The following is a 26,405-nucleotide window of genomic DNA, read 5'->3' on the forward strand; positions in this document are numbered from 1 at the left end:
CCACACTTCCTGGTAAATACAGTCATGCAACCATTTATTGATTGGACTTCTAAAAATATGCAGATACCACTTCCAGGAGCTATGTGGGGTACAGAAAGAAAACTACTGACATAAAAATATCATTCCCTGGCTGGTGTGGCTCTGTGGATTGAACGCTGCCTGGAAACCAAAGGGTCGCTGGCTCGATCCGAGTCAGGGCACATGCCTGGGTTGCGGCCTGGTCCCCAGCTACGGGCGTGTGAGAGGCAACCTTTGTTGTGTCTCTCCCACATCTATGTTTCTCTTCCTTTTTTTTGTCCTTCCTTTCCCCTCTCTCTAAAAATAAATAAAATCTTTTTAAAAAGTGTGGATGTGTGTTGGAGGGAAAGGGATTTACATAAGTATATAAATAACTGATGCAAAGTAGATAGAAGGTGCTCGGGACAAAAGGCATGGACAGATTCTATAACGGTGTTCTAGGAGGACCACAAGCTGTAGTGATTCCTTGAGACCGGGTATCAAGGAGGGCTTCCTGAGGAGGTGGCATTTCAATGTATCTAAATCTTTAAGTATATGTAAAATCTACATCAGTAGAACAATTTAACAGAAGTTAGATTCTGATTTTCTAAGCAGTCCTGAGACGCAGGCCGTACGTCTCTCTTTCCTTCTCCAGAGGTGTAAACGGAGGCCCAGCGAAGTTCAATAGGTTGTCCGCGTTAGGCAGCTAGCAAGTGGCGGGCCACGACTAGATCCAGAGCCAGAGTGACTCCGAGCGCGGTGCTCAGGTCTCTCCCCGCCAGGGCTCGCCGGGCGGGAGCCGTGTCGGAGCCCGCAGACGGCCGAGGGCGGAGCGGGAAGTCGTGGAGGGGCGGGGCCGTCGGAGGCGCGGACGGTGCCGAGACGACGCGGCTCTGTCCCTCTCCACCTGCCCGCGAGAGCGCACGGGCCATGCGCGGCCGCGGGCCGGGGGGCGGCCCGGCTGAACCCCGCTGAGCCCGCCGGGCGGGCCATGGGCGACCGCGAGCGCAACAAGAAGCGGCTGCTGGAGCTGCTGCGGGCGGCGGGCACGGGCAACTCGCACTGCGCGGACTGCGGTGCCGCGGGTAAGGGCGCGGGCAGCCTGGGACGCCAGACCCCGGCCCGCCAGACCACTCCCGTCCCCCCAGACCGGGTCCCGCCCCGGGCACCCGCGGGCCCCGGGTGTGACCCTCGGACACCTTCGGAGCCAGGCCCCCGCCCGCCCAGAGCGTGGATCTCCGACCCACGCCGCTGGCCGCCCCCCACCCCCACCCCGCTCCTCCTCGCTCTGGACCCCGCCGCACGCCTTCGGACCCGGTGCCTCACCAGCCTGCTCACCTCCCCCGCCAGACACCCTGCCCCACCGGGACCTCGGTCCCTGATGCCACTGCCCACACCCTCGGTCCTTGACATGCCACACGTAGAGGGGTCCCACACCTCTCTCCGGAGCTCCCTGACGGTGCAGCGCCCCGGCCCCCAGGCGCCCCTGGTGGGAAACGTCAGATTCGCGTGGGAGCGCCTGCTGACAGCCCGGGAGACTGACTTCCCCACCTGCGGCTCCCCGGACAGGCGCCTCGGTGACGGTCCCTCCGTCCTCCTTCCCCTCTCGGCTCCCCGGAGTCTTGTCGCTTGCACCCGCCTCGGCCTCTTGCCCGCATTCCCAGAACTCCTTCCAAGATCTTTATCCTGGTCGCCAACGTGCCGTGGCCGGTGGGATGCTGGTATTCTTAGTTCACCCCTGGTGGGGGACCCCAGGAGGGAAGGGTTCCCAGCGTGGGCAGAGCTGGACACCGCCCCAGGGAGCAAACACTGCCTCTCCCAGTGCCCCCAGACCAGGTCTGCTTTCCTCGCCCCGCTCTCCACCAGCCCGGCTCCTGCCCTCTCGCCCCGCAGATCCCGACTGGGCGTCTTACAAGCTGGGCATCTTCATCTGTCTGAACTGCTCCGGTGTGCACCGAAACTTCCCAGACATCAGCAAAGTTAAATCCGTGAGACTTGACTTCTGGGACGACAGTACTGTGGAGGTAGCAAGGGGCACGCGCGGAGAGCCTGGGCAGGGGTGGAAGCCGTGGGCAGGGCGCTCCCATTTTATAGGGAAGGAAACTAAGACCCAGAGAGGGGCACTAACTAGGGAAAGAGAACACAGCCCGTTGGAGCCGTGTCTTAGACAGAGGCCCTGAGTTCAAATCCTAGTTTTATCACTTGTTTATTTACAAGCTGTGAGGCCCAGCTTCTTATTGAAACTGAGTTGTGGAGCCTCAGTTTCCACATCTGTATTTAGGGGATACCACTACCCCCCATCCCAGGGCTGCTGTAAGAACTAAATGGAGGCTCGAGGCAGGTACAAAGTAAGTAGTCAGTTAACAGCTGCTGTTCTCATTGGCTGGAGTCCTGGACTGGAGCAGGAGCCTCCCTATTCAAGTGTCCTGAGTCTGTTCTCTCCCTCCAGTCCCCCTAGCCAGGACCTGTGGAGATGGCAGACACCTGCAGCCGAGATGAAAATACCAGTTTGGCCAGAAAACCTTCAGAGCACAGGCAGCTCTACACGATGCTGGTTGGCTGAGGATGTCAAGGGCTGCTGGGGAATCAGGCCCATGATCTCTGAGTGCCCACTCTGTACTAGGCTACTGGGTTAGATGCTTTACTCGTTCACTCGACACCTAGTTACTGGATGCCTACTATGTGCTGGGTATGGGAAGAGAGCAGTGAGCAAGATAAAGTCTGTGCCCACATGAAGCTCACATTCTAGTGTAGAAGGACAGGAAATGAGCAAACCAGCACATAAACCCGAAGGCTATTTATTTATATCTTTTTTATTTATATTTTTTCTTGATCACTTTGATCTTTTTTAAAAGATTTTATTTATTTATTTTTAGACAGAGGGGAAGGGACAGAGAAAGAGAGGGAGAAAAGCATCAATGTGTGGTTGCCCCTCACGCGCCCCCTATTGGGGACCTGGCCCTCAACTCAGGCATGTGCACTGACTGGGAATCGAACCAGTGACCCTTTGGTTCTCAGGCAGGCACTCAATCCTCTGAGCCACACCAGCCAGGGCTTATTTGTACCTTTTAACTCTCCTGTTACATTTTCTTCAGTTTTGCAGGTGAGAGCCCTGAAGCTCAGGGGTTGAGTATCGCCAAAGAGTCACTCCCATTCCGTGAATGAGTGGCACACCTGGGGTGTGAACCCACTCTGCTGGGGTCCAACACCTGTACGAATGCTGTGATATAGCCCAGTGGTCCATGGGGTGGGAGAGAACAGGTTCACTCTATCAACCTGGTGTATTTTCCCCACACTGCCCTCACCCCAGATATGCCACTGCCGTCACTGAGTGCTGACTTTTGGGCACGGCCACTCTTGGCACATGTGCCTCTGGGTCTCTCAGGTGTCAAAGGCTCCAGTGGTAATCCCAAACTAGTACTCTATGGGGCCAACATCGGCTTCCATCCTTCGCCTACATGTATCACCTGCACACTTGCAGGGCTGTTGCTGGGGGTCCTGGACATCTGTGAAGGGGGTGGGAGGAAGAGCATGAGCTTTGGAGTTAGACAGGCCTGGGTTCAAATCCCAACTCTCCACTTATTGGCTGTGTCACCTTGGGTAAGTCACTTAACCTCTCTGAGCCTCAGTGTCCTTGTCTCTAAAATGGGGAATGTCAGATTGAAATGGTTAAGGGGGTCAAGTGAACTAAAGTGTGGGAACTGTAATGTGCTCTGCCTCTGCGCAGCACAGTTGTTACAGCACCTCATCGCCCCAGGCTGGGGCTTTCCGGCAGCCTGCTGACAGCCTGAAGGGAAGTATCAGGCTCCTCCAAGGCCGTCTCCTGACTCAGCATAGGAGCCAGTGAAAACAGTGGCCTTCTGGGAAGACCGTGGTTTCATTTCACATTTTTCAAGTTCTAATATTACCATCAAGTTGCTGTTGTTTTGCAGTTTATGTCCCACAACGGGAACCTCCGTGTGAAGGCCAAGTATGAAGCCAGAGTCCCTGCTTTCTATTACATCCCCCAGGCCAGCGACTGCCTGTGAGTGCTTGATTTCTGGGTCCCAACCTTTGTCTGTGGTGCTCTCGGCCATCGACCTGGTCAGCAGCTAGATCCGGGAAAGAGCTTGGTACTGTCATGGAGAACACAAGACCTAGTTTAAGGCCTTCTCTGTGTTCATTGCATGGGCTGCCATTACCACCCTCTGGGACTCAGTTTCCTCTTCTTTTCTTTTCTCACGTGAGGACATTTTTTTTCATTGTTTTTTAGAGACATGAAGGGAGAGAGAAACATTGATGCAAGGGAGAAGCATCAATTGGTTGTCTCCTGGACACCCAGACTGGGGATTGCACGCGGCTGGACAGGGGACGAACCTGCAGCCTAGGCTTGTGTCCTGACTGGCAATCAAACCTGTAACCTTTTGGTTGTGGGATGACGCTCCAGCCAATTGAGCTAAACCGGCTAGGGTGGGGACTCAGTTTTCATATCTATGAAATGGGACATTTTCTCTATTATCTGCCCAATTTGCCTCTGTTGTTCTCACAGGTGGTGCCTAACTTGATAGAGAAGAGAAATGCTGGTGTTTTGGCAATACAAAAGGATTCCAGCTACTCCCTGCAGAGTGTTATGCTTAGGGCTGTCCCAAAGCAGCTGCCTGGGCCCCAGATCCATAAATAATAACCATGAGAAAATAGGCTGCTAATATTTCTTGAGCTTTTCCTATATACCAGGCCCTGTGCTACATAATTATGTACATTATTTTTTTTAATTCTCTCAACCACCCTATGAGATAAATGCTGCCATTATCCCCCATGATATAGGTCCAAAACCTGAGGCTTACAGAGGCAAAGCTGGAGCTAGCCTATCTGACACTGGGGCCTGGGTGACTGAACCAAGGCGTTGGGAAAATCCAATATAATGGGGGTAGGGAGAGGTCGGAGTTGGGGGATGCATCTGTGAAGCAGAAGGAGGGTTCAGTTCACCTGGAGGTGAAAGATCAGTGTGACATTGGTACCTGGTGACCCCAGACCTCCGCAGATTGCCTCAGCCTAAACCTCTGCCCCAGGGACTCAGCCTCATGGCCCAGGCTGCTAGATAGCGCCTGTTGCCCTCTGGGCAGACCGGGGCGTGGCTTGCAGGAAGGAGACCGCATCTCAGCTCCCTTGTCCTCTGGCCTCAGCAGGATGCTCTTGCACAGTGCACAAACTAACAACCATACCTGGTGGCCCCCGAGTGGTAGTGGAGGCACAGCTTTTGACTCAAAAGACCTCAGTTTTGTTCCGCCAGTCAACCATGACCTAGCTGTGAGGAGGTAGACAAGGTACCAAACCTCTGTGACTTGTGGCATCCTCACCTCTGAAATCACGGTAATGGTGCCTCTGACATCAGAGCATGGCAGTGGATTAGAGGAGATGATTTATGTGGAAATCCCATAAACCACAGGAAATGCTAGTTTTAATCCATTTCTCAGTGCCGGCTTCAGAATTCTGCCTCCCTGGCTCAGCTGAGGGATGTACCAGGCTCAACTCCAGAGGGCCTGGTTGTCTTTATTTTTTGAATTTTTAAAATGTATTTATTGATTTAGAGAGAGAACAAGAGGAAGAGAGAGAAAAAAATCAATTTGTTGTTCCACTTATTTATGCATTCATTGGTTGATTCTTGTATGTGGTGCCCTGACCAGAGATTGAACCTGCAACCTTGGTGTATCAGGAGAGTGCTCTAACCAACTGAGCTACCCAGCCAGGACCTAGGAGCTGATCATCTTGCCTCTCCTTTGCCACTCAGCCCTTTGCTCCAAGGGGAAGGAATGAGCACTTGGTGAGCACCTACTGTGGCCTGGGCTTTGCTCATGCTACACAGACGACTTGTCATGATGCCAACAACAGCCCTGCACTGTAACCCCTTTTAGCTGAATATTAATGGCCTCCACCCTCCAATTCTAAAAGTCGTCCAGATTCAGTCCTGGCTGGTGTGGCTCAGTGGGTTGAGCACCAGCCTGCAAATCAAAAGATTGCCGGTTCAAATCCCAGTCTAGGGCACATGCCTGGGTTGCAGCCCCAGGTCCCCAGTGGGGGGCACATGAGAGGCAACCACACATTGATGTTTCTCTCCCTCTCTTTCTCCCTCCCCTTCCCCTCTGTCTGAAAAATAAATAAATAAAATCTTTAAAAATTGTTTAAAGTAAAATAAAAATAAAAGTCCTCCACATTCCCGACCTCTGAGGAGGCCTCAGCCTCCATTGTCTCACAGTTCTGACCCTGTGGCTCAGGGCTCCATGGTGGGCTTGGTGACTCTCCTCGATGTCCTGCGTGAGAACTGTGCATTAGGTAGGACTCTTTGTTTTTGTTTGTTTGTTTTGGTTGTCAAATGATCTGTAGTTGAAGTATTTCCCTTTGTGATTCTTAACTGGCCGGGCATTCCACAGCACCACTGCTGACGTCACCTCTGATGTCACGAGGGGGTGGCCATCCGCAGCTCAGCCCATGGACTGGGCAGCCCCCAGGACCTCTGTAGTGGTTCCAGAGAGTTCCCTAGCTAAAGATTGGTGCCACATCTGTTGGTCAGTGTCAACAACCTTCTCACAAGCAGTTTTTCCACTGTGCTTAGTGTTTTTTTCTGTCTCGGGGTGGTTCTCTGAGGGCTTCGATGATCAAGGCAGAGGCAGGAGGCACTGCCTCAGCCTGGGCCCATCTGTCCTGATCCTCGCTGTGATCCTCAGACCCTTCCCATCGCTGGTTCCTTGGGCGATGTCATCACCAACCTGTTTTGGAGACAGACCCAGGGGGCCGAGCTTGGGGGCCAGGGCAGATGTGGCACTGACTTCCCCACCAGTGCACCTCAGGTGCATGACTTTGACCTTGTTGGGGTCAAGCTTTGGTGGCACGGGGGAGGCCACTGGTGTCAGATGAACCCCGGGGTCAAAATGACCAAAGGAAGTTGCACCTAAGCCTCCTTGAAGCCAAAAGCCAAAGAGCTAGATAGGACTCTTGATGGGAAGTGACAGAAACCCAGTTAAAACTGGCTGCAGAACAGGATGTTATGGGTTCTGGAGATCAGACCGCAGGAAGGACAGAGGTGAAGTCAGCCTCGGAAGGGCAAGCCAGGACAGACACTGTCAGGCCTCGCAGACCCGCCTGGCTCTCCGTCTCGCTTCTTTCCCTCCACTGGGCTTCCTTCATGCAGCTGGGAGCAAAGCCACCTCTAGGTCCTGGCTCCAGCTCCCAGCTTGCCTCCAAAGAGGGCTTCTAATTCCTGCCTCTTTAAGTTTTGCTCCTTTTGGTCCACACAGCCCTGGGCAGGACTCTGACTGACCAGTTCGGCCCAGTGCCCAGCTCTAGGTCACTCCCTGTGGTTGTGGGGCTGAGGTCATGTAAACCTTGGGGCATTTACCTTGAAATTTCGAGAGAGTAGCAAACAATTGAAGTCCGTGGTTTTTCTGCAGGGTCATGGAAGACAATACCTGTTTGGACTAACATTAACTACCTACTATGTGTCGAGCATGGTACTAGGACCTTTAAATACATTTAAACCTACCCTACGGAATACTTGGCCTATTCCCCAAGTTGAGACGAGTTAAGTAACTTGTTCTTGGCCACACAATAGATAAAGGGTAGAGTGGGACCAGGTCCCAGGTGGTTGGACCCCAAGACCACTGCTCTGTACAGTGTAGCATGCCCAGAGTTCCTGGGCAGGTCACAGGAAAATGCTGCTAGGTTGTCCTGGCTTAAGCTAGGAGCATGCAGGCGGAGGTAGCAGTAGATGACCCAGAGGAGCTGGTGTCTATCTCACTGACCTAGAGGGCTGAGGCCGGGGTGAGGATCACCCAGTGGTTTTTGCATAGAACACTGGGGGATGTACTTCTCCCCAGGGCACACTGGCAAAGTCTGAAGGCATTTTTAGGTATCACTAGAAAGGGAAGGCTACTGGTATCCAGGGGACAGAGGCCAGAGGTGCTGTCAAACATCCTACAAAGCACAGGATGGCCCCCACAACAGGGTTACCCAGCCCCAAATGTTAACAGTGCCAAGGCTGAAAGCTGCTGGGGAGCCTGAGTGGGCAGCAGGCCCACTGCTGTGCCGCCCCCACCCTCCGCTGCAGGGCCCCTGAATGCCTTGGCAGCAAGAGTGCAACAGACCCAGCTGACCCGAGCCTCTCTCTTTTTAGGGTCTTAAAGGAGCAATGGATTCGAGCTAAGTATGAGAGACAGGAGTTTATGGCTGATGGGAAAATCGTCTCGCCCTCAGGTACAGTTCATTTTCATCATCTTCTGAGGTCTGTGTTCCACTGCATCCTAGGAAACGCAGCGCCTGACTACTAGGAGCAAGGTCCCACCGAGAGGTAGATACTGCTCTCACTCCGGCCCCAGACACCCAGGCGTGGGTTTCTCTGCCTCTGAAGCGACAGCACCTTAGTTGGTGGGGTTTTATGGGCTGAGTGGACAAGAAGCATATTTGTCTCAGGCCCTTCGCAGGGCCCCACGTGTGTAGAGTCTTAGTATAAGTTGCAGGAAGACTCACCCACCAGGACCACACCCCTGTTCCCAGCTCATGTAGCCCCTGGTGTGGCTGCAGGCTCAGGAAGGCTCCTGGGCTGGAGTTCAGCCTCCTGTCTGCCTTTGTGCAAGGCATGGCTTCATGGGGGGCCCTGGGCCTGTGGCAGTGACTGCCCTGCTGCTCTCGAGTCTAAGCTGACACTGACCCAGAGAGCCAAGTGCACAAAACCCCTCCTTGGGGACCAAAGGCAGGCAGTGCTCGACTCCCCACCTACCAGGAGCACATGTCTGAAAGCCACTCATTATTCCGGCCCTCTGGAGAGTGTCACTAGGTTGGGGTCAGTGTGAAGTCACCAGTACAGTTTCTCAGTACTTAGCCTACTTAGGCATTTACTGTGTTTTCTTAAGAAATAGCCAAGGAAGAAAAGTTGGGAGGAGTCCAACTGAAATCATAACATGTTGCAAATTTAGCCCCAGATAGGACCCCCGTGCCCTGCACCTGAAATAGCTAAGTTAGATTCGAGACATTTGAGCAGCAGGTGGGAGGTTATTTTTATTCTGAGACCCTACAAAGCTTATGAGCTGCTTGTTTGTCTCAAGGCTGTGGGTGTTCACTCTTTCTTGTTCCTTGGTGACAAAGGTAACCGAGAAGGGTTCCTGTTGAAGCGGGGGAAGGACAACGCACAGTTCCTGAGAAGGAGATTTGTCCTCCTGGCCAGAGACGGCCTTCTGAAGTACTACACTAGAGAAGAGGTAAGAGGCCTGACCGGTGAGGGGTCTCCTCCCTGGGCACCAGGCTCTCACCCCACTGAGGTCTGCATTTCAATCAATAGTGCCTTGTCTTGTGGGTGATCTCAGCTCCTGAAGGTCAGGCACCACATCTTATTTTTCCTTGGTTGTACAATCAGCCCAGTCCACTAAAAAACACACCCTCTGTTCACTGAGAATGAGGTTAGACTGGTCGTGATGAAGCCTTTGGTGATCACTTGATTTTACTTCATTTCTTCATACCCTCAAGACATATTTATTGAGCACCTACTACATGCCAGACATTATTGTAGGCACTGGGCATGCAGCAGTGTACTAAACCAAGCTCCTGTTCTCTTGGAGCTTTCATGCTAGTCGCAGGAGACCAGTGGTCATCAAAAACTGCATCCGTAGGTAATATATCAGGTATCAGTGAATTCTGAGAAGTAAAATGAAAGGGTGCAGGGCCGGAGGGTGCTGGGAGTGTGGTGGCCGGGTGCGAACGCGCAGTGGTCAGGGAAGGCCTCCCTGATGACGTCAGAGCAGATGACCAGGAAGCATGAGCGAGTTGTGCAACTGCGTGGGGAAAGGCGGTAGTGGGAACAGTAGGTACAGAAGCCCTGAGCAGGTCCTGACGGGCACATCCGCCTGTGTGCTGATTAGAAAAGGTGACCTTTTGGAGGGGGCACAGCCCTCAGGACCCCTGTCTAGACAAGCAGAAGCCTGGATTCCAGTTCTCACACACACGCTCAGTGGCGGTGTTTTTGTTCTGTGCACACTGCTCACTCTGTGCCACAGCCCTGGCCTGAGCTACGAGGGTTTGGTGGGTGTGCAGGGCACCAAGTCGTGCAGAGTCGCTGGGCAAGGAAAGGGTGGGGAGAGGTGAGCTCACCCAGTGGAGAACCAAGTGGGCCACGGGAAGACTCGATTTTTTTCCTGGAACAGTTTATTGAGACATAAATTCACATACCATACAATTGACCCATTTAAAGTGTACTGTTAGTGGCTTTTAGTAATTTACAGAACTGCGCAACTATCACTACAATCTATTTTAGAACACTCTTGTAACCACAAAAAGAAACCTCACACCAGTTAACTGCAGTCCTTCACTTCACCCCACCCCTCAGTGCTAGGCAACCACTAATCTACTTTCTGTCCCCGTAGATTTGCCTCTTCTGGACATTTCATAAAAATGGAATCACACAATTTGTGGTCTTTTGTAACACACTTCTTTCCTTCAGTGTTACGTTTCTGAGGTCCGTTCCTCTGCAGCACGTGTCCGTGCCTCGTTCCTTTCTGTCCCAGTCCCACTGCGCGGGCGCCCACATTTCCTCTGTGCGTTCATCCGCTGGTGGACATTTGGGCTACTTCCACTTTTTGACAAGTACAAATAATGCTGTCATGAACGCTCACGTACAAGTGTTCACGTGGACACATCTTTTCATTTTTCTTAGGTATATACTTAGGAGTAGACTTGCTGGGTCATGTGGGAACTGTGTTTAATTTTTTGAAGAATTGCCACACAGTTTTCCAAAGTGACTGCTTCATATATTCCCACCAGCAAGGTATGAAGGTTCCAATTTCTCCACATCTTCACCAACACTTGTTACTGTGTCTTTTTAGTGGGTGTAACGTGAGATCTCATTGCGATTTTGATTTACATTTACTCGATGGCTAATGATGTTGAGCATTTTTTTTTCATCTGCTTGTTGGCCATTTCTTCTTTGTAGAAATGTCTATTCAGATCCTTTCCACCTATTTTAATTAGGTCATTTGTCTTTTTAGTATTGAGTTGTAATAGTTCTTTATTCTAGATATGAGGCCTTTATTGGATGTGCGATTTACCAAAAATTTAGGCTTTTGTATTTTACTCTGAGGGGGAAGCCACAGGAGGGTTTTGAGCAAAGAAGTGATGTAATCTGACTTAGACTTTTTGAAAGGGGCACTCTAGCCGCTGCTGGGTGAGGTTGGGGTAGGAAGGAGGCAAGAGCGAACGCAGAAAACCAATGAGGAAGCTACTGCAGTAACCCAAGGGAGGAATGACAGGTTAGACCCGGATGGTGACGATAGCAGTAGTCACATTCTGTGTATATTTTGGAAGTAGAGCCAGTAGGAATTACTGGACTGGATGTGGGGTGTGGAAGTAAGAGGCATCAAGGATGATTCCCAGATTTGTACCCCGTACCCTTACAAGGATAGATTTGCCGCTGGACGCGATGGCAAAGACTTAGCTCCCTGAGGGGATGACTAAGAGCCCTTCTCCATTTGAGCTGCCTGCTCGTCATCCCAGTGGAGATGCTGAGAGAGGAGATGGACAGAGGGGTCCGAGCTTTGGGGAGAGTGTGAAGCTGGAGTCAGCAGCCTGGAGCCTGGTGGAGCCAGGCTCGGGGCCAGGATCACCCAGGCAGGGCGTGCGGGTAGATGGGGAAAGATGTCTGAGGGCTGAGCATGTTAGTTATTTGTTGCTGAGTGACAAGCCACTGTACAACTTAGAGGCTTGAAGTGTCTATTTATTATTTCCCACAGACCTATGGGTCAGGAACTAGGTCAGGCGGTGGCTGCCCCGGTGCCCTCCCCGGGGCGTCCGCTGGGGCCCTCGCCCTGCTGCATTTAGCTGGTGGTTGGGCTGGGCTACCAGGCCCAGGAAGCCTGCACCCACTCGCCTGGTGCTTTGGTTGCCCCATGGGGCCTCTGTCTCTGGGTGGTTGTTTCTCACTCAGGAGTCCAGCTTGAGCTTCTTTACAGCCTGGTGTCTGTCTTCCCTGTAGCAAATGGGGGTGCTCCCGGTCACTTATAGACTAGTCCAGGAACTGGCTTCTATTGGTCAAAGCAAGTCATGCAGCCAGCCCCAGTTCAAGGGGAGGGGATATTGATTCCCCTCTTGAAGGGGAGAGTGGCATGGGCACCCTGGGAAGGAAGGAGTTGGTGAGGGTCATGTTCAGAGGTTATTTACCACCCCAAGCCGTGGGACAACCCAGAATTTAGAGGACAGAGAGAGGAGACATTTCCAGCAGGAAGAATGTGAAGGAGTGGCCCACAGAGTAAGAGCAGCACAAGCCCTGAGCACTTGAGTCTTCACGTCACTCTGCTTCCTGCGTGTGGAAGTCGTTGTACATTTCCCCTGTTGCTTTCGCGGATAGACCAGTGCAGTGCCAGACGGTCTGTGTGGCCGCCGTCTGGGGCCGAGTGAATGACCACGGGGGGGGGGGGGGGGGGGGGGGGGGGATGAAGAGTGTTAATCCTCCGCGTGAGAGTAGGGATTTCTTCTCCCTCCGCAGTTTAGAGCACTGGAGGCGGGAAGAGAAAGTAGTGCTGCGAGTCAGGAGGGGCCACCGAGCCCCAGCAGCCGCTGAGAGCGGGTCCCTAAGAGCATGTCATCCTTAGTTGGGAAAAGTTGATTCGTCTCTCATTCCTAAGCCAGTTCAGTCTAAAACAGTCTAAAAATAACATGAGTTGCTTTTGTACTTTTTTATTTCTTTCCCAAAAGGGAAATTTAAAAAAATCCTCACCCAAGGACACGTTTATTGATTTTAGAGCGAAAGAGAGGAAGAGAGGCAGAAAGAGAGAAATACCGATGTGAGAGAAACATCCATTGGTTGCCTCCCATGCGCACCCCAACCGTGACCTAGATCGGTGCCCTGACCCAGGATCGAACCTGCAACCTTTCAGTGTACGGGCCGATGCTCCAGCCAACTGAGCCACCCTGCCGGGGCCCAAAAGGGAAATTTTTTAAATTATGAAAGTAACTCATTTTTATGTAAAAATGTGGGGTAATACAAAAAAGTGAAGTATAAAGAAAATGAAACTCAGAAGATATCTCAGCATAACAAAATGTTAATACCCAGAAAATGAAAAAAAAAAACAAAACACAAAAACCCCTGCAAATCAAGAAAGAAAAAAACATCCATTAGAAAAAAACGGCAAAGGAAATGGACTGGCAGTTCAGAGAAAAGAAAACCGAAAGGCCTGCTGAGTAAAAGAAGGGATGCTCAGTGTCTCTGGCAGTCGGGGGTGCAGCTTAAAACCACACCGAGAGACGCTGGGCACTCGGCGTAATGGCTAAAATTACACAGGCTGACACGGCCAGCTATCGGCAAGGGTGTGGGGAAACTGAAACTCTCACACATTGCTGGTGGGACCAAGAAATAACACAACTTCTTTGGAAAACTATCTGGAATATTGTTTAAAGATTTAATTTATTTATTTTTAGAGAGAGGGGAAGGGAGTGAGAAAGGGAGAGAAGCTTCCATCCGTTGCTTCTCACACGCCCCCAACCAGGGACCTGGCCCTCCACCCGGGCATGTGCCCTGAGAGGGAATGGAACTGGTGACCTTTCCGTGCCGGCCGGTACTCAGTCCACTGAGCCACACCAGCCAGGGCACAATTTGGCAATTTTTAATAAAGTTAAATATACACACAACCATATAGCCCATCCACTCCTCTCCTAAGTACTTACTGGAGAGGAACAGAAACACATCCGCAAGCGATGTGGCCCTGGCCAGGTGCTCAGCTGGTCAGTGCGTCGCTCCGCCACACTGAGGCTGCGGGTCCCATCCCCCATCAGGGCCCACACAAAGGTCAGTCACTGATAGGGGAAACAACAAATCTCTCCCTCCCTCTCTCTCTCTTTCTAAAAGTCAGTAAATGAAATTTTTAAAACAGATTTTTACACAAATGTTCACAGAAGCTTTATTTGTAATAGTCAAAACCCGGAAAGAACCCAATGTCCATCCACAGCTAAATGAATAAACAAATCATGTGTAACACATCCATTGAATATAATATTACTCAGCAATAAAAAGGGACAAACTACTAAAAATGCAGTGATGTGGATTAATCTGAAAATACTATTCTGAGCAAAAGAAGCCTTACACAAGACTGTGTGCCATGTAATTTCATGTGTATGATATTCCGCATGGAGCAAGACTGCTCTGTGCCAACAGAAAGGAGGTGGGTGGCTGCCTGGGTGGGACGGGTGGATGAGCTTGGCTGCAAAGGGCCAGGAGGGAACTCTTTTGGGGTGAAAGTGGTATGGGGTGTTCCATACCTTGATTGGGGTGTTGGTTACATGGTCATATATGCTTGTCACAAATCAAACTTTACTCTTAAAATGAGTACCACTTATTGTTTATCAATTATACCTCAACATAGTTGACTAAATGAAAACAGTGAGATCCAATTTCAAACCCACCATATTGGTAAAAATGTTAAAAATTTGCTATGTCAAGTGTTGGTGAGGAGAGGGGACAAGGGGAGTGCTTCAGTGTCATTTATGGATATAAAAATTTTGCAAATCCTTGCTTGAGGGGACATTCATTGATCTTAGGGAGGGGGAAAAGAAAGAGAGAGAGAGAAGCATCAGTTGGCTGCCTCCCATATGCACCCTGACCAGAGACCAAACACCAAGCCTAGGCATGTGTCCTGACCAAGAATCGAACCTGTGACCTTTGGGTGCACAGGATGATACTCCAACCAGCTGAGCCACAGGGGCCAAGGCTATGGATATAAATATTAGCACAGCTACTGTGGAGAGCCATTCAGCAAAATCACTTGGCAATTTCCAGTAAGTCAAAGGTATATGCACTTGTGACCTAGCAATTCTGTTCCTAAGTATACACTGTGACCTAGTCAAATGCTCACGAATGTGTGCAAGGGACACACGCTGGCTGCAGCAAGAAATAAAAAGCAATCTCAATATCTGTCAACAGCAAAAGTCCATGACTTCTAGTGTAGTCATTTACAAGAGCAAACTAAGTTGGTCTATCTCAACTTGATTAATGGAGACAACTGTATTTGAACAACAATAAAAAAAAGAAAAGAAAAAATATCAAAACATGAATAGAACTAAAATATATTACGTTGAGTGATAAATGCAAGACATAGAATGATCCTTATAGTACGATACCATTTATGTGAATTAGAGCCTCATAAAACAGCACTACGTGTTGTTTGCAGACTTGGGAATGTGTGTGTAGAAGCAGAGAAAGTGAACTGGAATAACAAACGTCAAACTCAGGACAATGATTGGCTGTGGGGAGTGGAGGACAAGAAAGGGACAGGATGAGTAATGGTAGAGAGATTTGGCTTTATTAGCAATACCATATTTCTTTTTTAAATATGGATTTTTTTTTTATTTTTACTTTTAGAGCGAGGGGGAGGGAGGAAGAAAGAGAGAGAGAAACACTGATCAGTTGCCTCTCTTATGAGCCCCAGCTGGGGACCAAACCCGCAACCTAGGCAGGTGTCCTGACCAGGAATGGAACCTGCGACATTTCAGTCTGCAGGATGGAGCCCAGCCAGCTGAGCCACACTGGCCAGGGTGGTGTCATATTCCTTTTAATAAAAGGAACAATACTGACAAAATTAGATGAATTTTACATTTTTTAGTATTTTTCATATTAAATATTTTATTTTTTTAAATATTTTATTTATTTATTTTTAGAGAGAGAAGGAAGGGAGGGAGAGAGAGAGAAACATCAATGTGTGGTTGCTGGGGGTTATGGCCTGCAACCCAGGAATGTACCCTGGCTGGGAATCGAACCTGGGACACTTTGGTTCCCAGCCCAAGCTCAATCCACTGAGCTACGCCAGCCAGGGCTTATATTAAATATTTTAAAAGAAAAATCTTGCAGTAGTCTCTCAAGAAGCCCATTGTTAAGGGTGTTAGTGTAGGGCCCTGGCCAGGTTTCTCAGTTGGTTGGAGAGTCCTCCTGATGCTCCGAGGTTGCGGGTTCGATCTCCAGTCAGGGCACTTACAGCAGTCAACCAGTGAGTGCATCATCAGTGGGACAACAAACTGATGTTTCTCTCTCTCTTTCTCTCAAATCAATAAATAAAAATTGAAGAAAAAGAGCATTAGTATAAATCTGTCTAAACTTTTTAGGCATATTCATATATATAGGTAGTATATATAAATATATGTGTATAATATACATATATACTATATATAATATATACTGAGTATGACTGTATATCACATATACATTATATACTGTACAAATATGTATTTTTCTCTGTGCATATATATATTTTTGTTTTAGTAGGTTCCTATTATACATCCTTTTTGGGACTTGGTATTTTTCATGGATATCATGGACATTTTTCCATATTAGTAATATTTGATGTAAATTATTCTCTTAAAAATTTTGTTGTATTTCATTGTATGGGTGTAACATGATTTATTTATTTAACTCATTATCACTAATGGACATTTAAATAGTTTCTTTTTTTTACTATAAGCAACATGGCAATAAGCATCTTTTGACACACACGTTTTCAAACTAATACAGTTACTTCCTTGGATTCTTAGTTGCAAAATTGTGAGTCATAGCAAAATACGTAATGTTTTCATAAATATGACCAAATTCCCCTCTAGAAAAGACAGCCCAACAGAACTTTCTTCAGTGGTGAAAATGTGCTTTGTCTGCCCTGTTCCACCCTAGCCACCTGCCTCAAGGGGCTCCTTCAGCATTTGAAATGGGGCTGAGTAAGGAACTGAAGTTTTATCTTTACTGAATTTTAATTTTAATAGCCCCATGGGTTAATGGCTAACACAGCTCTACAGTGCTTGTATAATTTTTCTCTCTCATCAATTATGAAGGGAAACATATTTTTCTCTTCCCTTCTCAGCATTAATCAGTGATTGAACTGTGTTTCAGACCCCTGAGAACAGAGAGCACCCCGCATCTGCTTTTATCTGCTTTATTTTGTTTGGCTTCCACTGATGAGTTGGTTCAGAAAAAGTGCTATGGCTAAAAAAACTTTCGAAGTCCTGAGTTAAGACTTCCTGAACCCCACTCCAGCTCAGAGAGGCCAATCTGATTAAGCAAGGAATGGCGGGATGGCTGAATACAGGGCAGCAGTATAATATCTGTGTGTCTTTTTAAAAAATATAGATTTTATTTATGTAGTTTTAGAGATAGGGGAAGGGAGGGAGAAAGAGAGAGAGAGACATCGATGTGCAAGAGAAATATTGATCAGTTGCTTCTTGCATGCCCCCAACCGGGGACCTGCCCTGCAACCCAGGCACCTGCCCTGACTGGGAACCGAACCGATGACTTTTCAGTTTGCAGGACAATGCCCAGTCCACTGGGCCATACTGGGTCGGGCATCTGTGTGTCTCCATATCAGAGCAAGAGCATTTAAAACACATGAAAAGTTACAAACTGGTTTCCTGTCTGCACTAAGACCTTGGTGACAGTGATGAGAACTCACCCTGGCATCTTGAGTATCCATTTCCTCTCTTCCAGGGTAAAGGCCCCAAAGCTGTCATCCACATCAAGGACTTGAATGCCACCTTCCAGACGGAGAAGATAGGGAACCCCCATGGGCTGCAGATCACCTACCGGAGAGAGGGCCACATTAGGAACCTGTTTGTGTATCATGAGAGCGGCAAGGTGAGACGAGGGGCCTTGCTTGCCACGTCGGCCCCAGCTCAGCACCCGGGGCTCCGCAGGCCCAGGTCACCAGTCCCTGCTGCTTGAGATGTGCAGCTACGGTTCGCCCAAATCTACTGTCACTTTGTGGTCAGAGACAGACATGTGAGGAAGGCAGAGCGAGATCAGAGAGAGGAACCTGGCACATACTATGGGTGTGTCTGGACAGTGCGCATTCACTAGGGTAGGTGATTTCAAAGTAGACAGCTGTAAGGCTGTGACAAAGAGGAAAACCTGTATAGAGGATGAAACAAACAGACAAAACTTCAGGACCCAGGCATGAATGCAGTTTGGACTTGGTCCCAAGGTCACCACCGGCTTGTGACTGGAAAGACCTCCAAAGTGAGGGCCTTCCCCGGTCTCCCTGGGATGGCCCCATTCCCTTAGCGCCTGGGACACGAAGAAGGTTCTTACCTCCCAGGATGGGAGAGTTTGCCACTCGGAACACCAGGCCTGCATGCCCAGCCTGTGAGAGACAAATGGTAATTACGTTTCATTCTTACGTTTCCAAACCACATCCAAATGAGCTTCTCAATCACCAGGTTGCATCAAAGTGCAACACTGCAGCTATTTAAACAAGTCTTTCTTCCTCCAAATTCCTGAGCGAAAGAATCTGATAAGCCCAGTCCAGCCTCTGCATCGATTCAGCCCCAGTCCAGTCGCGTGGCCAAGGAGGGGTGGGATAATCGCAGCCCATGTGTTTGCATCTGTGGGTGCGTGGTGGGTGGGTAAGAATGTGTGGGGGCAGTTCTCACAGAAGCAGAGCTTGGGCTACAAAAATCTATGACAACATCTAAACTAACCTTCAGGAGGAGGAGGATGTTCTAGGTAACAGATGTGTGGGGGGCAAGGGGAGCGAGGTGGGTGAGGCACAGCTCCAGGAGGAGGGAGCTTGCTCTGGGACAGCAAATAGTCTTGTATGGAAGGAGCTCAGTGGACAGGGTAAGTCCTACTGAAGAGCTTAGATTCTCTCATTTGCAAGTAGAAGATCACTCAGGCCCTAGGAGGGGCGAGGATGTGGGGACCGCCTGGACAGACAAATGGAGGCGCAGCCAGCTAGAACAGCTGTTCACCTGCCAGAGGTGGTGGTGCCCACACTGTCAGGGGTGCATTCTCTCCGCAGCAGAAGGTGCCAGTCGGCTGTGGCCTGGGTTGCACTCCAGGCGAGGAGCAGCCCCACTGGAGAAGCATCCCCAGGTGCCTGTGCCCCCACCTGAAAACCAGTCTTTGACATCAAGTGTGTCCTGCTGACCAGCATCATCTTCTGAGAGATTGTTAGGAATGCAGAATCTCAGGCTCTACCCCACACCCACTGAATCCATATCCACATTGTAACGAGATCCTTGGCAGTTCATGCACCTGGGAGAAAAGGTCAAGGGCTGTCCTAGGCCACTGCGAAACTCCCATGCAGTTTGCCTTGGTCCTTCCCCATGACTCTGGGGGTCTCCCTGCCAGTGGCTTCCCACCTGCTCAGGTGGGCCTCCCCCTACTCCCCGGGCTCTGGCCTTGGCCCCCCAGATGCCTTTGGTCAGCCCACAGGCCCCCAAGTGGCTCTGGGACGTGTGCATGTGCTGAGTGTGTGTGCCCAGACATAAAGACGCGGTCGGCTTCCTGCCTCGCTCTCAGTTCCCCCCCGCTCCGTCTGACTGGATGTCCGTGTGTCCTTCGTGTTTGTCTCTGCAGGAGATAGTGGACTGGTTCAACGCCCTCCGCGCAGCCCGTCTGCAATACCTAAAGATGGCCTTTCCTGAGCTCCCAGAGCCTGAGGTGAGCTAAAAGTGGACTCCAGCTTCCGAGTCTCCTCTCTGCCACCTCCTCTCCTTGTCTGCTGACCTCGAAGACACTCAGAGGCCAGGCTAGGTTGGTTTGTAGGCAAGACCTTGAAACTGGGGGTTGGGTACTTCAGAGGGAAACCAAAGGCTTCCTCTTGGGGAGGCTGGGGGATTGTGGCCTCACACACGGCAAGGTGACCCCCAAAAGGCGGGTGAGGCTCTCTCCTTTGGGGTGCCTGGCATCATCCACCATGTCAAAGGGCTCAGGATTTGGGCATTTCTTCCTGACCCATTCCCCCTCTAAAAGGTACAAATGATTCTCACCACGCTGCTTACAAAGTGTTTTAGAGCCCATTTTATCTCGTGATTCCTTTTAGCTCACAATCCTGTAGCAGGCAGTTAGGTGGAGTGATTATTCCCATTTTGCTGATGAGAAACTGAGTCCCAGGAAGGTCAAGTGGATAACCATCAGTGGTTTTCCTGCTCCCACACCCCCCCCCCCCCGCTTTGCCCTTTAGGATTCTGGTCTCGTGAAGGCGGTGGGCCCTCCCCCCTTACAATTCTAGCAGGAACAGCCTGCCTTTCATGGCCCCGGTAGTGCTGAGCCTGGGAACGTCATGTTCATTGTCATGTTCATTGTCAGATGGTGGGGGCATCCACATACATTTCTCAGGGTTAGCTGGGGAAGCCGACAGAGTCGGGCAGAGGATGCTGCCTCGAGCCAGGAGGCCTGGGCCCTTGTGGATGCTCTGTTGTTAACTTGCCATGTGACCTGTTCAGGTCACATCATGTGTCTGCATGTGTTTCCAGATCTGTAAGGTGGTGGTTGATCTGGGTCATCCTCAGGGTCCCTTACAGCTTTGAGGTGCTATGATCTGGTGACTGTTTTAGGCCCTACTCTAAGAGGATTTTGTAAGTGATGGGGGTGGAGAGACCATGTTAATCCTGGGACTGTCTTATTCCAGACTGTTAGGTCCTCCTCAGAAGCCTGCATGCTCCTTCATTCTGAAGTTTGCAGGCAGCCAAGTGCCTGGATGAGGCCCCCACAGGCCGGTGGTGCCCCGAGACGGCACCTCTGCAAACACAGTCCCAGCTGGCCTGGGGCAGGGTGCTGCAGAGTCAGCACCCAGAGCTGGTGAAGGCGCGTTCCAGGGGGCAGGGGGTGGGGAGTGCTGACTGCTGACTGGAGAGGACAGGAGGGCAAAGTGCAGATGCTCAGCCACGTTATCTGGGCTGGCTCTCCAACTTGCTGACCCCTGCAGAGGAAGCTGGTCTTCGGCCAACATCCTCACTATCCTCCTGCCTCCCTCATCTGCCATCGTTACCCCTCCTCTACCCCCAGTCTCCTCCCTGCCGGCCCCTCTCCCCCGTCTTTCCTCCTTTATGTCCATGTGAGGTCCTGGGCAATTACCCAGGTCTGGTTCAAGCTTAGGGGTCCAGATGCCAGAAACCCAGGGAGCCCTGGTGGCGGGGGGAGAGGGAGGAGCAGTGTTCCTGAGCTAAGGAACGTAGGGACTCTGTAGCCAGCGAAGCTGATGTGTTACCTGGGGCAAGTCACCTTACCTCTCTGAGCCTCAGTTTGCTCATCTGCCACCAAGGTGACAATGCGTACCTTCCAGGGCTACTGTGGGAATCGAGTGAGCCGAGGCAGCTAAGGCACAGTAAGCAGGGCTCCACCCTCATGTTTTTCCTTCTCCCAGTTGTTTCCCTAGGCCTGGACCAGCCCTGCCTTGGCTCAGTTCTGACTATTGAGCAGTGGGGACTCTTTTTCCCTCCAGATGAAGGCATTCAAGCCTACAGAACATGCTTTAGGGCAAGGGGAGCAGCACAGTTTGCATTTTCGGCTTTGGCTCACCACTGTCCCCCTTTCAGACTTCCCACTGCTATTCCCCAGACCTCACTTCCCCTTTGCCTCTGCCCTGGGCCCCAAGGCCCTAGAGCTCGCCCTCCGCTCTCACATGGCTGGGCTGTCGTTGGCAGCTCTAGGCTTGGCCGGTTGACCCCTGGAGCACAGAAGGCCAGCACTGGTCCCTGGAAGCTTTTCTGGGAATAGGATGGCGAACTGGGAGGGACCTGGAGGTCAAGCCACCCATGGAAACAGGCTCAGAGAGGCATAAGGTGTGATCAAGGGAATACAGTTAGTTGAGGTCAGAACTGGTGCTAGAACTCCTGGTCCAGAGCTTTGTCTACTTTCCTTCTGCTGTCTCCTCCTTGGGGCCCTGTGTCAGCATCCCCACCAATGACCAGGTCTTGCCAGGGGCCTAATGAGAGGCATGTTTATACGTTGGTGTGTAGTGGTAGGAGGACCACCAGTGTCTGTCCAGTGTCCACCAGCCCGAGGTGTGAATCCCAGAGCTCCGTCCCACCAGCAGTGTGACCTTGGGAATATCCTCGACACTATACCATTTGGTGAGGATGGTAATACCCACCACCTCATGGGGTGGCTGAGAGTTACTCCCAGAGCCTGATACACACTAGGCCTACGGGAGACCTGGAAGCCGGAGGGTCTCCTCAGTGCCTTGTCTGTGTCCACCTCCTGGGCTCATTAAATCATTCCTTCAACTAAGTCCTTAAACCAAGACTCAGCTGTGCTGGGAAACCCTGCAAACATCTGGGTGCTGTCATCTGCTTCTGTTGAAATATTAAATTGCATCCATACCACATTCCAAATATAACCTTGTGAACCATGAGTACACATCCTTCCCCATTCCACACTTCCCCTTCTGGGGGAAGCCAGGTTCAGTGGGGAACCCTGAACCCCTGGGGTGTGAGTCAGGGGCTCAGTGTATGTCTCTCTTCCCCCAGCTCGTGCCCCTCATCACCAGGAACTACCTCAAACAAGGCTTCATGGAAAAGACTGGTCCAAAGGTACATTCTACTGGTCTCCGGGGCACTTCCATGACCCCTGTCCCAATGGGCAACAGGGCAAGGCTTGGGAGGTGGGACAATGAGGAACGGGAAGTAAACCAATGTGTGAGGTCCTGGGGTCCAGGACCCTGTGGTTAGCTGGCTGCTGTGGCTGCAGGTGCTCCTCCCTCTCATTGGCGTCCTCCCTCCTTATCCATGCCACCGCCTGCTTCTTTCCTCCTACCTCCGGGGAAAGCCTAGCAGAAAGGGACTCCTTGGGGATCAGCTTTTGCCTTTTCCAGAACTGTGTGCACTGGTCTGAGGTTCCACTGGGACCATCCACACGAGTCAGGGACTAGAGATTAGTCTGCAAAAACACACCTGTACCCCTATCTTGGGTGTCCACGTGGGCACGCCCCTCCCCAGCACAAACTCAGTCTCTGCTCTCATTTGCTAAACCCATCCTTGGCCCTCAGGGGCTGCTATTCCCACTTGTCTGTGAAGGAAAGGGAGCCTAGATGCTTCTGTGTCTCCCATGGAGGATGGGGGGTGGGGTGGAGGCTCCTGCTGCCAGAGGGCATCTCACACCCAACCGGGTATTGGAGGGTGGGGGGCGGGGGGCGAGGCTCCAAGTCAGAAGTCTGGCTGGAGAGGGGTACCATAGTTGTGAGGAGAGGAAGGGGAGGAAGGAGGAGGAGAAGAGAAAAGGAAGGGAAAAGCAGAGGGAGCTCCCTAAAAACACACACAAAGTGGCAGCATCCCAGTGCGTTTTTGTTGAAGGTGTAATGTGTTGCCAGGATGGTGGTTAAGACTGCTGGGAAAGGGAGCAATCAGTATCAGCAATCAGTGTGAAAGGAAGCCTCAGCTTGAAAACTAGTCGAAGGCTTGCAGGCTTTGCCTCCTTCTTTCAGCAGCCAGGGCACGCCCATCCCGGGTTCTTGCTCACAGGCTTTCTTTGCCCTGACCTAGGTTAGACTTTGGCCGAGGCCGGTGCTCTCAGCATTGCTGAGCAGTAGCCATTTCTGATAGATCCCCAGCTTCCTTTTTCTGAGACTTCTTGTCCACAGTCTAAGAAAGAGGAAAGTGCCTCTTCCCACCCTCAGCAGCACCTGAAGGCAGCAGGGTGAAGCTGGCAGTGGTGTGGAGGCGGGCAGGGCCTTCAGAACTCTGGGGCCTCAGGGAGGTGCCCTGGGGTGACTGCCCAGGGACTGGCCTGCTTCCTGGGCTAGTGGAGGCCAGCCCTCTGACCTTGTGCTCTCCGGCTTGGCCAACCCTGGTACAAGATTCCCTCTCTTGCAGCAGAGAGAACCTTTCAAGAAAAGGTGGTTTGCCCTGGATCCCCAGGAACGGAGACTGTTCTATTACAAGCACCCACTGGTAAGAGCCACTGCTGGCCCCTCCCCAGTTCACCCCGAGCTGGAGGTGAGGCCAGTGCTGGTCAGGGACTGTGGTGAAGCCACGGGGCCGGAGAGCCCTGGCAGGGGACGCAGTTCCACCTTTGCTTGTTTCTAAGCCATCTCCTGGGCACCAGGCTACCTCTCCTCTCACCTGCAGGAAGGCCTTTATGTATATCCAGACTGTAGTTAAATAGGTTGTTTCTTGTCCTCTAGTCTCCAGTTCTAAGCAGAAGGCTGGGAAGTGTAGTGGTTAGGAGTATAGGCTCTAGAACTCAGCTGTCTGGGCTCTGTATTCAGCCCTGCTACTTTAGTGCTGTGCCCTGGACAGAGTACTGAGCTCTCTGTGCCTCAGTTTCCTCTTCCGGAAAATAGGCTTAATAACAATGCCTTCCTGAGAGGTTGCCATGAGGATTGTATGAGTTACTACCTGTAAAGCACTTGAACTCCTGGTGCATAGTGTGATCTCTTTTATAGTCACAGCCTTTCAAATCCTGGGTCCCGCCTAGCAGAAATCCCCAACAGGGACACACCCCCACCCCTGCACGGCTTTCTAAAATAGGGCTGGGGGGCTATCATGACTGTAGGTTCCCTCTGCCCCAGGTGTGGCCTCTGATGACCAGGTGTCCTCTATTTTCAGGACGCCTTTGAGCTGGGCCAGGTGTTTCTCGGGAGCAAGGAGCAGGGGTACGAGGTGTATGAAGACCTGCCCAAGGGCATCCGAGGGAACCGCTGGAAAGCCGGCATCACCGTGGTCACCCCCGAGCGCAGATTCGTCTTCACCTGCCCCAGCGAGAGGGAGCAGCAGGAGTGGCTGGAGAGTTTTCGGGATGTGCTCTCCAGTCCCTTGACACCCCTCAACCTCCTCGGTAAGATGCAGGGCCTGGGGGCTGCTCTCCGGGTCAAAGGCAGAGGGCAGGCAGGGGCTTCTCCTCCTGTGCTCAGCCCTGAGCCCTGACTCCCAGGTAACGGCTCCTGACCGCACGTTTCCATTTTCTTCTCTTTCTGCCAATGGAAAGTGCGGACAGTGTGCGTTACTGCTGGAAAGCCCTCTCTGTCCATGTCCATGTTTAAGTTCCTCTTTCAGGAGCCCTTCCCCAGGAGCATCTGGAGGAGTTTTGCCCTGGCAGGGCCTGGTTAGATCCCCTTCTCCACTCTGCTGAGTCCAGGGGCCCAGCAGCTTCTGTCTCCGCCAGCCCCCTCCGCTAAGGCCCTTTTCCTGGGAAAAGAGCCTGTTATCATTAGCTCGGGTCACACCTGCTGGGCAGCTCCCAGGATTTCGGGTTCCTCCCCACTCACAGGGGGAAGGCTATTTTTAGGGCCCTTTTCCCTGGGTCCTCTCTTCTGCCTGCCCTTCTCCTGCTCTCTTCTTCTGCCCCTCTCCTTCCCTCCAGATATGCCCCACATAGGCTTCCCTGTCTGCCAACAGCCCTGTAAATAAAAGGGAGACATTCTGAGCTGGAGTAGGAACCTCCTGGCCCAGGGCCCGGCTTCTGGGGCCCTGAGGAGCAGTTCTGTGTTTTGGAAAAGTACAGGCTGAGCAAGTGACCCCACACGGCCCCTTGGGAGAAACCCTCGTGCCCTTTGAGTCTGACTGGCCTAAACACAAACTCGCCTCACTTTCCAAAATCTCAGAGCCAGCGCACCTGTGAAACAGACTCAGGAGCTGTTCCTTCTGAAGCTCATCAGCCGGCGCCTTCCCCTGGGGCCCGTGTGTCTGAGTCTGTTTCTGTGTCTCACTCTCTGCTCTGCTCTTTGCCGTGTGTCCCCTCTGCCTCTCACCCTTTCAGTCCTTTTGAAATTGTGGTTCCCTGTCCCCTGGTCTCCTTTCCCTCCTGTAGGACTGCATTGGCATGGCCACCCCCTCACCCCTCTTCTTGTCCCCTTGCAGCTGCATCAACAGAGAGTGGCCACAGCAGCAGGTGACCCACTGGCTGAGCAACGGGCTGGCCGTGGGCCATGGGAGCTCTCAGTGGGAAGGAGTGCTCAGCTCGGCCTTGGTTACCCAGAAGGAATGCCCTGCCGTTGGCAGCCATCGCTGGCAATCGACTCTGTCAAGGCTAAAGTTTGGCCTTCACCCGCCGGCTCCCTGGGCCTCACCTCTGCCCAGCCCTGGGGGCGGGGGTCTAGTACAGGAGGTCCTCAGGCTCAGGACATCCGCAGTGAAGGCGCTACAATAGAAAGGACCCCACAGCATCACACAAGTGGCATGCTTGTCCAGCTTCTCCCCCCAAAAAGTTGCATCTGACTCCATCCATGAGGAAGTAGTCAGACAAGTCTGCAAAATGACTGGCCTGGACTCTTCGACAGTGTCCATGTGGTGACAGAGAAAGTGGTGGGGAAACTGTTGGAGATTAAAGGACACTAGAGAGCAACACCATGCAATTTGTGATTCTCGATTGGATCCTGGGTTTTACAAAACACCTATAAAGGACGTAAATTTGAGTGTGGATGTATATTAGCAAATAGTATTGTAAGACTGTGATGACTGTGTTGTATTTGTGCAGGAGAATGCTCTTGTTCTTAGGGCATATGTATTGAGGTGGTCAGGGTAAAATATAACAAATTTTCCATCCACAACTGACTCTTGAATAGTTCAGCAAAAAATAAGTGTATGCATTCATGTATATGTATAGAGCATACACATCTAGAGAGAATATACATATATGTACTATATACACTGTGATATACGGAAGGTGGAATATATATATATACATACACACACACATATACAGGGGG

At 51.4% G+C, this 26,405-nt stretch overlaps 1 protein-coding gene across 4 annotated transcripts; it reads left to right on the top strand.

The window, feature by feature from the left end:
* Positions 1-876: 876 nt before the first annotated feature.
* Positions 877-26,246, top strand: ADAP2 (ArfGAP with dual PH domains 2). Of its 4 annotated transcripts, none has more exons than XM_028520065.2 (11): positions 881-1,082; positions 1,891-2,021; positions 3,930-4,021; positions 8,144-8,223; positions 9,112-9,224; positions 17,468-17,614; positions 19,337-19,420; positions 22,231-22,293; positions 23,575-23,649; positions 24,307-24,535; positions 25,558-25,733. In XM_028520065.2, the coding sequence occupies exons 1-11, from the start codon at positions 989-991 to the stop codon at positions 25,590-25,592; spliced, it is 1,143 nt and encodes a 380-aa protein (XP_028375866.1). In that variant the 5' UTR covers positions 881-988; the 3' UTR covers positions 25,593-25,733. The 4 variants fall into 4 exon arrangements, with proteins under 4 accessions (XP_035889288.1, XP_035889287.1, XP_028375866.1 ...); XM_028520064.2 differs by having other exon boundaries at positions 882-1,082; positions 23,572-23,649; XM_036033395.1 differs by lacking the exon at positions 24,307-24,535 and having other exon boundaries at positions 877-1,082; positions 25,558-26,246.
* The last annotated feature ends 159 nt before the right edge of the window (positions 26,247-26,405 follow it).

Source organism: Phyllostomus discolor, chromosome 8, assembly GCF_004126475.2.
Source record: "Phyllostomus discolor isolate MPI-MPIP mPhyDis1 chromosome 8, mPhyDis1.pri.v3, whole genome shotgun sequence".
Lineage (NCBI taxonomy): Eukaryota > Metazoa > Chordata > Mammalia > Chiroptera > Phyllostomidae > Phyllostomus > Phyllostomus discolor.

What these genes read in the sequence shown, in the direction of transcription:
- ADAP2 (XM_036033394.1), top strand. Translation starts at nt 989, where the DNA reads ATGGGCGACCGCGAGCGCAACAAGAAGCGGCTGCTGGAGCTGCTGCGG. An exon ending in GAAAATCGTCTCGCCCTCAG is followed by an intron (nt 8,224 to 9,111) that starts GTACAGTTCATT and finishes TTGGTGACAAAG; the next exon opens with GTAACCGAGAAGGGTTCCTG. An exon ending in TGTATCATGAGAGCGGCAAG is followed by an intron (nt 17,615 to 19,336) that starts GTGAGACGAGGG and finishes TTGTCTCTGCAG; the next exon opens with GAGATAGTGGACTGGTTCAA.